Source organism: Pongo abelii, chromosome 3, assembly GCF_028885655.2.
Source record: "Pongo abelii isolate AG06213 chromosome 3, NHGRI_mPonAbe1-v2.0_pri, whole genome shotgun sequence".
Lineage (NCBI taxonomy): Eukaryota > Metazoa > Chordata > Mammalia > Primates > Hominidae > Pongo > Pongo abelii.
The window spans coordinates 110,220,993-110,233,958 of record NC_071988.2 but is presented as its reverse complement, the minus strand read 5'-3'; the positions used below and the strand labels follow the sequence as shown (position 1 = coordinate 110,233,958).

Here is a 12,966-nt window from a genome sequence, read left to right as displayed (position 1 = left end):
GTGGAAAAGGAAATTGACAACCTAGGAGAAACTGGATAATGTAGAATGCTTAAAAGATTTCAGAAGTTTTGGATAGAATCTTACTTTTAGCACATCTGTGATTGCACATCAATGTATAACCCAGGTAGTTTATTCCTTAAGCCAGTTATTTGTTAGTATTATTTTTCATTTGAACCTACATGTGGCATCCAGTTTATCTTATGTGTAGCCCTACAGTAGAAAGTGTTAAAAAGTGGGTAGAATATTGCTTGATAAGTTTAAATCTAATAAAAGGAGCTATACTTCAGAATCTATAGAAGAGTAATTGATGTATCCATTAATTCATTCTGCACTTATTGAGTGTTCTGTGTCAGGGCTGCAGGAAAGATACAGTTCCTGTTGTGGAAAACTTGCATTCCAAAAGGAAGATAATATATACAGTAGATTCAAATAATAATAAAACTGTACAGGAAAAAAAGATAAATATCATCATCAATACAAAGGGCTGTATGACTTTAAAAGGTCAAGAGATTTCTTTGGCCAAACATAGTGGCTCACACCTGTAATCCCAACACTTTGAGAGGCCAAGGTGAGAGGACTGCTTGAGCCCAGGAGTTCAAGACCAGCCTGGGCAACATAGTAAGAACCTCATCTCTACAAAAAATAAATTATCCAGGCATTTTAGCATGCACCTGTGGTCTCAGCTACTCAGGAGGCTGAGGTGGGAAGCACACTTGAGCCCAGGAGGTAAAGGCTGCAGTGAGCTGTGATGGTGCCTGCCATTACACTCCAGCCTGGACAACAGAGAGAGACCCTGTCTCAAAAACAAACAAAAAAATATTTCTTTCAGTTAGCCTAGACCTAAAGTATAGGTAGGATTTTTCCTGAAGGGAATGAAATGGGAAAATATTCCAGACAGAGGGAACAGCATGAGCAAATATTTAGGATAGAAAAGTTCAGGGCAGATTTGAAAATAGTGACCCAGGCATGTCTGGAGTTGTTTCCTCAGGGGAGGTTTAAGCAGCTGAACTGGAGAGGCAAATTGGGGTTAATAGGTGGAATGTTGTAATCATCACATTAAAACGATTGGGGTTCATGTAAGAGGTAGTTGGGAGCTATTGAAGTTTTTGAGTACAAAAATGAGTTACCAAATCACAAGCATGGTAGGAAGTTGACTAATAGTGAAATGTGTGCTATGGTGGCAGAAAGAATATTTTGAACGTTATCCTAAGAGTACAGATAACCTAGGCAGATTGATTGAAGAAACATGACAGGTCAATCAATAGATTTGGTTGAGGGTAGGAGAGGAGAGGGAGGAGTAAAGATGACTCATGGTTTGAATCTGATTCACAAAGGGAATAATTACATCATTATCAAGAAGGGCCAGGAGGAAGAGAAATTTGGAGATCAGATAATATGAAGTCTTGAATGTTTGATTGGGTTGATAATACTAATAATTATTGAGCACTTAACTATTTGAAGGCACTATTCTATGTATTTTACATGCATGGCCTCATTTATTCCTCAGAGCAGCCTCAGAGCTTTTAAACAACCTGCCCAAGTTTGCACTGCCTGTCAGGGGTGAAGTCAGGATCCAGGCCCCAGAGGTGTAATTCCAGCGCCCAATTTATTGAATGCATGTATTGAATGGTGTTAGGCTTGGAGGCAGGGCTAAATGAGGAGGAAAGACAGATGAAATAAAAGGCGAATGTTAATCAGGAAGGATTGGTGAATTCCCAAGAAAGATCACAGAGAACCAAAGACTTTCAGAAAACTGAAGGTGAGTGTTTCAGAAAAGTCAAGAGTAGGAGAGGATCTAAGAAAAGGCATTTGGATTTAATGATCAAAAGACCCTTCATGGCCTTAAAAGCAGTTTTGGAAAAGTGGTAAAGGTCGAAGTCCATTGGCATGGGATGGAGGAATAAGTAATTTATGAGGAAGTGGAGGCAGCAGAGATAGATTTGGGGGAAGTCTGTAAGTGGGAAGGAAGAGGGAAATAGCTCTGCAGCACCAGAGGGTAGGACTGCTGAGAAGCACTTTCTAATACTGAGGGACACTCACTTGGTTGCCTGTCAGAAGGGAGGAGAAGCGAATAGCGAGGGGCAGATTTAAGATGTAGGAGAGACCAGGTTTCTTCCAGAGGAAGGAGAAAATGATGAGATCCAATACACAGATAAGAGGCTTGAGACCTATATGTGAGGACCCTTTCTCCTAAACCAAGAGGAAGTCAAAAAGAGTGAGGCAAGATGTGTGTTGGAGTGGGAACAGGGGTGGTAGGTGGAGCAGAGAAGACCAAAGGCACTCGCTTGTATTTGATGATCTTGATTTTCTCAGCCAATTGGCAGGTGAAATAATTAGTGAGTGAGAGAGGTTCTGTTTTGTGGCACTGGAGAAGATTTGAAGCAGGAATGCAGTGAACAGTCAAAGATAATAAAAAAGGTTGTAACACAGTATTGTGGTTCAAACTAAGTTTAAGTATTATGAATTTTTAGTATAACTAGTTACCAAGTTATGAGATTTTCTTTTGTAATCGTTAGCACTCTGGCAATAAACAGCCCAGATGGCAGGACTTATAAAGGGGGAAGAAGTGGAAGATGCTAGGGAACCCATTTTAGAAATAACTAAATGCTTAGGAGGGTCAGGAATGGGTTTTGGTTTTTTTTGTTTTGTTTTGTTTATGTTTTTGTTTTTGTTTTTTACCCTACGTGCCAGTTGGTTTGATTGCAGGCTATCCTCTGTGGACATCACAAAACAGTTGGAGCTGAACAGAGAGCTAAGTGAAAAGGCAGAGGAATGGGAGAGGGAGAAGTAGTGGGGGTTAAGAGAGATGCACATTAAGGGGCTCAGTGAAAGGGAAATGTAGCCAGGGAAATGCAGTTGAAATACTGTGTTTGAAAAATTAGAAGTGACAGAGGTCATGAATGGCATTCCCACTCCTGAGTATGCGCTGACAAGAGGATGTTAGAAATAGAAATAAGAAAGGTATTTAAGTGATCAAGAACTCTGGCAGTGGCTGGGGTAGAGAGACGGGGCTGCAATCAGGTACAAATTCAGAAACGATTATCAAATAATGCCCCCAAAATAGATCAAAAACCATAAAAAGGAGGAATTGTTATAAATGATGGAGACTGGAAAAAGCATGTAGCTATTGAGTTATAGCATTAATTAATTTTTTTAAAAAACATTAACATTTTATGTAATGTGGCATGTTAGAGGAATGTTGATAGGGCAACTTAATTTATTAGGAAATATATGTGAAATCTAATATTAAATGTAAATTGCAATTCAGTTTAACATATTTTGAATGTATTGAGTGTTGTAGTTCAACTTAACATTTTTTTTAATGCTGGGTCCTTTATTATTGAGCTTTTATGTGTATTTTAGCCAGGTAGTATTAATGTGTTCATAAAATTCAAAAACGACAAAATAATATTTCTGTCACTTGAATGTCAACTATTTCTGAAAATATTTGTATAAGATATTTAAAACATTCATGCCAGGCGTGGTGGCTCACGCCTGTAATCTCAGTACTTTGGGAGGCTGAGGCAGGTGGATCATTTGAGGTCAGGAGTTTGAGACCAGCCTGACCAACATGGTGAAACCCCATCTCTACTAAAAATACAAAAATTAGTGGGGCGTGGTGGCGAGCACCTGTAATCCCAGCTACTCAGGAGGCTAAGACAGGAAAATCACTCGAACCTGGGAGGCGGAGATTGCAGTGAGCTGAGATCACGCCACTGCACTCCAGCCTGGGTGACAGAGCAAGATTCCATCCCAAAAAAAAAAAAATTTCACACAGAATAGAGTCAGCACTGTGGTTCCACAGTTCCTCTATATAGCAGCGAGTTCCAGAGTAGACAGGAGAAATCCCAATTCCAGTTCTGTTCTGCCACTACCTTTCCATGTAAATTTGAACAGGTTATTTTCTAGTACCAAGTTTACTCATCAATAAAGTAGATATTATGATGTATAATTGTGATTTTCTACCTCGAGCAGCTATTTAAAGTGTTAAGCATACGCCTGTAATCCCAGCATTTTGGGAGGCCGAGGTGGGTGGATCACCTGAGGTCAGGAGTTCGAGACCAGCCTGGCCAATATGGTGAAACCCCATCTCTACTAAAACCACAAAAATTAGCCAGGCATGGTGGCGGGCGCCTGTAATTCCAGCTACTTGGGAGGCTGAGAAAGGAGAATCGCTTGAACCCAGGAGGTGGAGGTTGCAGTGAGCCAAGATTGTGCCACAGCACTCCAGCCTGGGTGACAGAGCAAGACTCCATCTCAAAAATAAATAAATAAATAAATAATAAAGTGTTAAGCAAGAGTTAAAGTCATTTTTTAAAATAAAAATGGTATGCAAATATACGGAACTAAGTTATGTTACTAGAAAATCAAATTAGAATTCATAAATCTAGAATCAAAAAAGTATAGACAATTTCAGTTGAAATAAGTTTGGGGTTAAATCAACTCCTTTTGTTTTAAAAGGCTGATTTCAGTTACTGATAATCATGTATGATGATAGTTTTAGGATGGCACATCTATTTTCATAAACACAGATTATTTAGTCAGACAATGAAAATGTTTTTATTAGCAGGTATAGCAAAGAAAAGCAGATGCCTTATAATAAATAGGAACTTGTGTTCTAAATTCAGAATTATGAGTGATCTATATAAAATTGGGGAAAAATTACAGGGGAAGGGGATACCTCATGCCTACAAGCCCTCACTGTTTCTGAATGTCATGTTCCTTCTACTACTAGAAGCGATGGTCTGGACGATGTTGTAATTTTTTACAACTCATGATGTGAAAAAAATATCATGTAAATATATTTCTGCTATTTTTCTTAAAATGTATAAAATCTATGGATTAGGAATTATGTTCCTAAAAATAACACCCTGGTATTCCACACCAAAGAAGAAATTATAAGGGGAAGGTGATAATTAACAAATATTTAGAAGACTTCATGGAAAAACTGATTTTGTGTTACCTATTAAAAAAAAGAAAAATAAAAAGCAACCCCTCCAAAATGCTGTTGATGTTCACGGAGAAAAATAACTGTGTAAACACATTCAGTTTTATAAGAATAAAATGCAGAAATAGTAAGTTGAAACAATTTTCATGAGAGTGGATTCTGATCCCTTAAGAACTTGGGCAGAGACTTAGGGCACGTATCCTCCCCAGAAGTGGTGCTACGTGCGCTGGGTGATGTCACCAGTGACTAGTAACCACCGCAGTGTAAACAAACATCAGCAGGAAATACATGTGGGTAGGGCAAGGGTCTAGAGGCATGCTTTCCTTCTAGAAAAGTCTCACGCCTTTCAAGGCTAGTGTTTTTGTTTTGTTTTGTTTTGTTTTAAGGAAGAAAGGGGACGCAACATAACTCTTGCCTTCTGCTACAGAAACCTTTAGTTTCGTGGGCAGTGTCTTTCCTTGACAAATGGAATCCTTGCTGGCAGTCTCTGTAATGTTGAGAAGTACAGGGCTCTTGGCTCTTGCTGCAGTTATTGGTTGCTTGCCCCAAACTGAAAATCTTGTCTGTGGAACTGCTCAGAGGAAAGTTTCAAGTTACCAGAACTAGGCAAGCCCACTGAGGAGCAGGAGCAGGAGGAAAGAAGGAGGAGGAGGAAGAGGAGGAGGAGGGACCATTGAGGAGCAGAAGGAGTAGGGTGCGGGGGAGGAGGAGGAGCGCCTTTAGTGCTGCAGCAGCTGCTGCTCTGATTGGCCCGGTGGTTCAGCTGCTTCCCTGGAACAAAAGGTCAAAGTGGACTGCAGTGTAAATGTAGAGAAGCAGCCGATAAAATAGCATTGCCTGAAGAAGTTTGGAGGCTGAGAGCAGCAGTAGACTGGCCAACTGCAGAGCAAGTTGTTTCTCCAGCCGTGCGGTGCAGCCTCATGCCCCCAACCCAGCTTAGCCACTGTAAGAAGACGTTCACTGTACAGACGACCAAACTTGCCGTGGAAGAGACAGTTGTGAGATTCCCTTGCAAATTTACATACGAGAATGGCTTGTGAAATCATGCCTCTGCAAAGGTAGTATTCACTCCTATTTTGTTTTATTCTGCTCTGTATTTTTTGAGTGGTGTCAAGCCATATAACTTTGCCAGTACTTGGCATCTTTTAGTAACATGCTGCAAAGTGTATAGAGTCCATTGTACATATGGTTCCTCCCTAAGAACAGAAAAATTTAAATATTATACTGCTCTTTTACTGACATTTTGCCCAACTTATCTTTTTCACTTGATTATTGTATTTAGTTATCTCCTTCTCTGAATGGAAATGAATATAAGAAAATACCTTTGAAATCTGAAGAAAAACATAGACTGAGAAGTATAATGAGCGAGTTTATAATAAAAACTGAATCAGCTTCTTAGCAGTGTTTCTGCTAAGGCTATTTTAAAGGATGTTGATAGGCTGAAGACTTTTGAAAAATGTATCACAAGATTCTTCTCTTCTGGAGTTTAGATCTAGGCAACGATTTTCCATGAATAAGTACATCATAATATGTGAGAATAAATGTTAAGGATAACATTTCCCCTTCAATAATTCCAGACAGATTTATTACACAAATAGCATTTTTTAAAACTGCTTAGTAAGAATGATTGAGCGCAAGACTGTTTTTGTTCCTTCATGATTATAATATAGATTGTGGGCCTGGGGGGAGCAAAGGAGTTATACCAAAGCAGAGAAAGGTAAATTTAAACAAAGGGGCTTATGAAAAAGAACACTGTTGGTGAACTAAGAAGTGAAGAATGTAGGCATGGAGAGGGCCTCAGGGCTGCCCAAGGTCACATTTTAGGATTTTAAACATTACTTTTGCTAATCATATTATCCTATTTCAACTTCAACTGCTTTACATGCAGTGGCATTTCATTCCATAGAAATTTCATTTAGGAAAACTATAGAAGGTTTTATTAGTAAAAAAAATTTCTAAATCAAATAGTAAATGCGGTTTATTTAAGGATAAAAAAACTAGACAAAAACTAATTTCATTTTTAAAAACCATGCCACAAATATTTCAGTGAATGTTTTTGTTTTAGCAATGAAAAATAAGGTTTAAAACATTGCTTATTTGCAAAATGGTTTCTACAGATACTTACAGTGAGATAAAACAGTATAGTCATTTTTCCTTCACTGTACTAACAAGGACACTGTCATGGGAACCTGATGGGGGTGTCCAAAGAGTTCGTTTTGTAAAAATTAAGAATCCAAGGGAGCAGAAAGTGGTTTACAAATATATCTAAAATTTTTCTACGTGAACTCAGTGAAAATGTCCACATGCTTAAAGCTTGTGAGAGACTAAAACACTTTGTGGAGTCTTGATTTGGTTTCCAACTTTAAAGTTGGAGACATTTTTCCCCTTATAATGACATCAGTTCTTAAGGGTTTTAAAAAGCGAATTGTATTCTAGATAAGAATATTGGCTACTACTGAACTCTGTAATAGCCAGCCACTTGATGCTCTAATAACTGTTAAGAAGAAAATAGATCTTTATACTGTTAAAACATTGTTTAGGCAATCAAAACGATTAAAGCTAAAATAAAACCATCATTATTTCCTGGAAATTATTTTGTATTTTTAGTCATGATTAATGAACCTAGTAGGAATAAATGCAGGAATAATTTGAATTTGCATTCAAGAATGTTGAGTTGCTACTTTTGTTTCTTTGCATTACCATTCTGAAGAGCGCTGTTACGTGCATTCACTGCCGCAATGTTTACCCAGCTCTTAGAGTTTAATTTGACTGATTTCCCTGCAATCTTTACTGCCAGCCTGTACCTACCTTTGATTATAAACCTCCTGAAGGTAAGGACCAGGTTTGTGCGGTTGTCTTTTTTAAGTGTGCCTTGTGAATTTAAGCATTTATGTAGAAAACTTTCCCGCCCTTACGTGTAATTGTTTCTTCAAATCCCAGTTTGATATCTTTGGCTATTGATTTCTGTGACTCTCATGGTAATGATGACTATTGCAGACTCTCCCCACCGTTATGGGCCTGAAGCAGGAAGGTTCCAGAGCCTTAGCAGTATTCTTGGAAGGAGTGCTTTGTTCCATTCTGTTTAAGAGCACCAAGGGATAAAAACTACATTGAAACTGGATGTGTAAAAGAATAGCTTTAAATAGCAGCTAAAGAAATTCATGCTCACTATTTGTATTTAGCAGAGAGTTCAATGCTTCTCATACTTCGAGTGCATGAGAATTACCTAAGGAACTTATTTTTAAAATCAAATCCTTCCTGTTGCTCTCCTTCCCTAGACTCACTGCATCCAAATCTGGAGGTAGCAGAGAGAGTATCTGCATTTTAACAAGCTTCCTAAATCTAATGCAGATGGTCCACCCGTAGAGAAACACTGATCTAAATTCTAGTTAATGATTATAGCACGTATAAAGCTAGTGACAGCTGGCATATATAGGAATCTAGCATTATACTACTCAACATCTCCAAATAGCATATTTAATATCTGACCTTTTGTGAGGATTTTTTCATAATTGATGCTTTTATTTCCTAAATTGTCAGTTTTACCTATTAAAACAAAACATACTTAGAGTGTTGTTTAATATTTTCTCTTTGACTGAACACTACTCTGTACTGCCAGTGATCCTAAGGTAATTAAGACACAGCTCTCCTTCAAAGAGGTCACATGCTAGTTACGATGCAGACACATTACCAGACAATTACAGTACCATGCGGTGAATTCGGTAATACACAGTATGATTAGCATAGTAATAACAGAGATGTGCCTAGATGGATAATATTATCCTGTGTATTATTTAACCCCGTGTAAGTGTGTGATTTTATTAGGGGCATGTTTGTACCCTAATGTCTACTTAACTTACAGTTTTCATAAATGCCTCTTTAGCCTTTCTTAGCGTATTGTGACAGTGTATAGAAGATATGTTGTTACTGCTAATCTGTAGCCAAGATGAGAATAACAGATAAGGTCAAAAACTAAAAATGAAATAAAATGTGTCTTGCTATCTGTTTATTACTGAATGTTATTGGCAGAGTTTCCAGGATGGAGTTGGCTGTTTAGAAACTCATGATCTTTAGAAAAAACATGGCAGAGGCTGAATGTTTAAATTACAACCTTCTGTAAAGTCCTCAGTTCTTAATGATTCACTACATGGCTTAAAGACAGGATCTTATTAACTATCTCTATTGAGATAATTAAACAGTCCCAGTTATTTTTTAAAATACTAAAATATTTACATACTACTTATAGCTAATAATGAAACTCAACATAGTATATCAACTTATATGGATATTCTTACCATCGGAAAAAGTTCCTTGAGAAAAATAAAATAATATCAGAAATAAAGGGAAACTATATTAAACTAAGAATTGAAATATAAGTTTTCTCAGGTGACTAAATTTACCTTCTGTCTCTAATGAGATAATCTGTTTTGTCAGATCTCAGGCTTAGTTTGTACCACAGGCTGTTTGTACAATTCGTATTTCATTGAGTTTTCTTCCCCTTAGATAATGTGGGTCTGTAGGTAAGGATCTCTATTTTATGTATAGAAAGACTCAAGCAGGCTAAGATACAAAATTTTAACTCTGAGTCATAGCTATGACAAAACTCTCAACTTTCATTGCAATATTTTCATTTGCTAGACTAACTTTCCGGTAAACTAACTGAATTTATATCCACAAGGAATAATGATGGCAGATGAGATGAAGTTATGAACCTGTGAGTGCTGATGTTTGATGTGGATTCCTTTGATTTCAGTGCATTGACATCTGCTTTCATGTGTTGGCATCCTGTTCTTTCCTGGGTTTGTCTACCAAAGTGAGAAGCTGAAATCAATCATGTCTATGTAATTATTTTTTTCATGTAGCAAATAATGATATCCAGTGTATATTATCGAATATTTGTTTTATGATGGTGAAGCACATCATAATTCCAAATTGTAGTGGCTCTTCTTCGAGAAAGACTTAAAGGAAGACGATTAATAAACATGTATTAGTGACCCAATATCTAAAAGTTTCACTGAAGCTTCTTATCAGTAGAATTCATCAGTTCTTCCCAAGCATTGGTCTTTAGAATAGAATATCCTTTTGCCAACGTAAACGTTGATAACATGGGGTTGGTATGGGAGTTCACCAGGGAAGAACCCAGGTAATGTTGGGCCAGCTTGTGAGTTTCTGTGTGGTGTTAGAGAGCCCTCTACTGCTTGTGGAGATGACACCCTTCAGTTAATTTATCTAGAAGTCTGGTTTTCCTAACTTGTTGGCACTCTGGTAGCACTCCTGGCACTGCCCCCTCCCTCCACAAACACAGTCTAGGAGGGAGTTAAAAGCTGCCTCACTTTAAATCTGGGCCAGTGCCTATGGGTTGTGTGTCTGAATTTATGCTTCATCACTGTCATTGAGAACAAATAAGATCTCTGTGGGCTGTGTTCTCACATGATGGTTGAATTACCCATGGAGCCCAAATATTTGCTAATTACTCCAAATAAAGAAGATAACATGAACTAAGGTGAGAATATTTTCAAATTTTAGGATCATCCTGTCTAAACCACTGAAAAAGTAAAGATGTTAGCTATTCAGTGCAAACCAGTGGTAAACTTGCCATCAGAAAACATATACAGACACTGACAGCTAGCTGGCCATATATGAATTTGAGCAGGTCATTTTCATTGTCTGTAAGAGATGATACCACCCAAGGTACTTATTTTATGAGGGAAATTTTGGAGTTAAAGAATGTGATAGGACCAGGCACGGTGGCTCATGTCTGTAATCCCAGCACTCTGGAAGGCCAAGTCCGGGGGGGATCACTGGAGGTCAGGAGTTTGAGACCAGCCTGGCCAACGTGGTGAAATCTGTCTCTACTAAAAATACAAAAAGAAAAACAAAAAAAAAAAATTATCTGGGCGTGCTGGCATGCTCCTGTAATCCCAGCTACTTGGGAGGCTGAGGCACAAGAATCACCTGAACCCTGGAGTTAGAGGTTGCAGTGAGCTGAGTTCACGCCACTGCACTCCAGTCTGGGCAACAGTGGAAGACTCTGTCTCAAGAAAAACAAAAAGTGATAGTTTTGGTTTTGTGGGTTTTGTTTTGTTTTGTTTTGTTTGTTTTGTAAATGATGAAACTACTCAGATGTAAAGGGTATGTTACTTTTCTTTTAGTTTTGTCTTCTTATGCTTGCAATACATTTTCAATTCCATCAATGCAAAAGTGCTTAGCGCAGTTCAGTTAGTGCTATATCATTGCAGTGCATTTCATCGCATCAATATTGGAAGATGACCTCTGGAATGGTTTGCAGGAAGTACTATTGAAAATAGAATTGAACCAAATTTCTTGAAACTCTCAAAGCTTTCACCCTATTTTTTCCTATGAAACTTACATTTGTCTGTGGTGCAGAAAAGATTCCCAATGGAATAGTATGTTCTGTATTAAACATTTTTAATGCACTATTTATTCTTACCATAAGAAGAACTAGAAATAACTTTTTTTTCTTTTTTTTTTTTTTGAGACAGAGTCTTGCTCTGTCCCCCAGGCTGGAGTGCAGTGGCACGATCTTGGCTCACTGCAACCTCTGCCTCCTGGGTTCAAGCAATTCCCCTGCCTCACCCTCCTGAGTAGCTGGGACTACAGGCATGCACCACCATGCCCAGCTAATTTTTATATTTTTCGTGAGACAAGGTTTTACCATGTTGGCCAGGCTAGTCTCAAACTCCTGACCTCAAGTGATCTACCCGCCTCAGCCTCCCAAAATGCTGGGATTACAGGCATGAGCCACCATGCTTGGCTACAGAAATAATTTTTTAACAGCTTTATTGAGATATAATTCACATATCATACAAATATGCAATTCAATAGTTTTGAGTATATTCGCAGAGTTGTACAGTTTGCATGTAATCATATCATCAGTTTGCATGTAATCATATCATAGGTAATCTTTTGTGAGTAGTTTCTTTCCCTTGGTATAATGTTTTCAAGATTCATCCATGTTGTGGCATGTATCAATACTTGATTCTTTTTTATGGCTGAATAATATTATGATATATGGATGTAGCAAATTTTGTTTACCCATTCATCAGTTGATGGACATTTGGGTTATTTCCACCTTTTGGCTGTTATGAATAATGCTGCTATTAACATATGCAAAAGTAACTTTTGGGAATTATGAAAATATACACTCTATTTTAGAGCCAAATGGATCCCTAAAGATAATGTAAATCATAGCGTCCATTTTCCAGATGACTGAACTCATACACAGGGAAACAAAATGACTTGCTCAGTGACATATGTAGAAACAAATGGAAAACACTCTACACACATGTCTAAAGAATAGCCATTTGTATACGAAGTTGATGATCATGGCATGTATTTGGGATTAATAGTGGAGTTTTCCCCCATTAGAAGCTTAGTAAAGGGAAGAGTCTATTGTCATTCAAAAGATAAAAACTAGCTAACTGGCAGAGGAAACTGAACTCCTGACCTTCCTCCCATTAGCATTGAACTCTACTATATAGACACTTACTGCACTACAGATTAAAAGTGACTCGGGACAGGGCAGCTTAAGTTGTTTTTATGTTAGGCACGTAGCAGGTACTCAGTAAATACTTGTTGAATTGGAGACTACAGAGAAATTTAATGGGAGCATATCAGAACACTATTGTCCACATAATTTCTAAAGCTTTCCATATAAATTTCTAGGAATATTCTTATACTAAAAAATTGCAAGTAATTTACTCACCCTTAGTTATTATATAAGCATTCCTATAGTACAAAGAAAAAATAATTTGGAACACTACTTCTGTTTACATTGCAGAGTATTTGATATTTACCTTGAGAAAGAGGAAATAGTTTTTAGTTTATTTCCTAGAGTTACTGTATTCATTAATGCAGTTTAAGGAAAATGAAGTTCCTGTTTTATATGTACATCGAAATAGGAAGGTTTCCTCTTCTGCTTCTTTTTTCTTATATAATGATAGAAAGGATAAAAGACTATTTTGTAATTATCTGGAATTAATTCTACTTTGTTTTTT

General features: G+C 37.6%; 1 protein-coding gene across 26 annotated transcripts in view; it reads left to right on the top strand.

Annotated features, from left to right (window-relative positions):
* FAM13A (family with sequence similarity 13 member A) overlaps window positions 1-12,966 on the top strand; it is a 331,498-nt gene that overhangs the window by 229,151 nt on the left and 89,381 nt on the right. The window contains exon 1 of one of the 26 annotated variants that reach the window (XM_063723523.1): window positions 517-6,006. The exons of 20 other annotated variants lie outside the window; for them this stretch is intronic. In XM_063723523.1, coding sequence (XP_063579593.1) covers window positions 5,978-6,006 — 29 coding nt within the window. In that variant the 5' untranslated portion in view covers window positions 517-5,977. Of the gene's footprint in view, window positions 1-516; window positions 6,007-12,966 lie in introns of those variants that run through there. 5 more of the 26 variants (XM_024245794.3, XM_024245796.3, XM_024245795.3 and 2 more) reach the window with 5 other exon arrangements.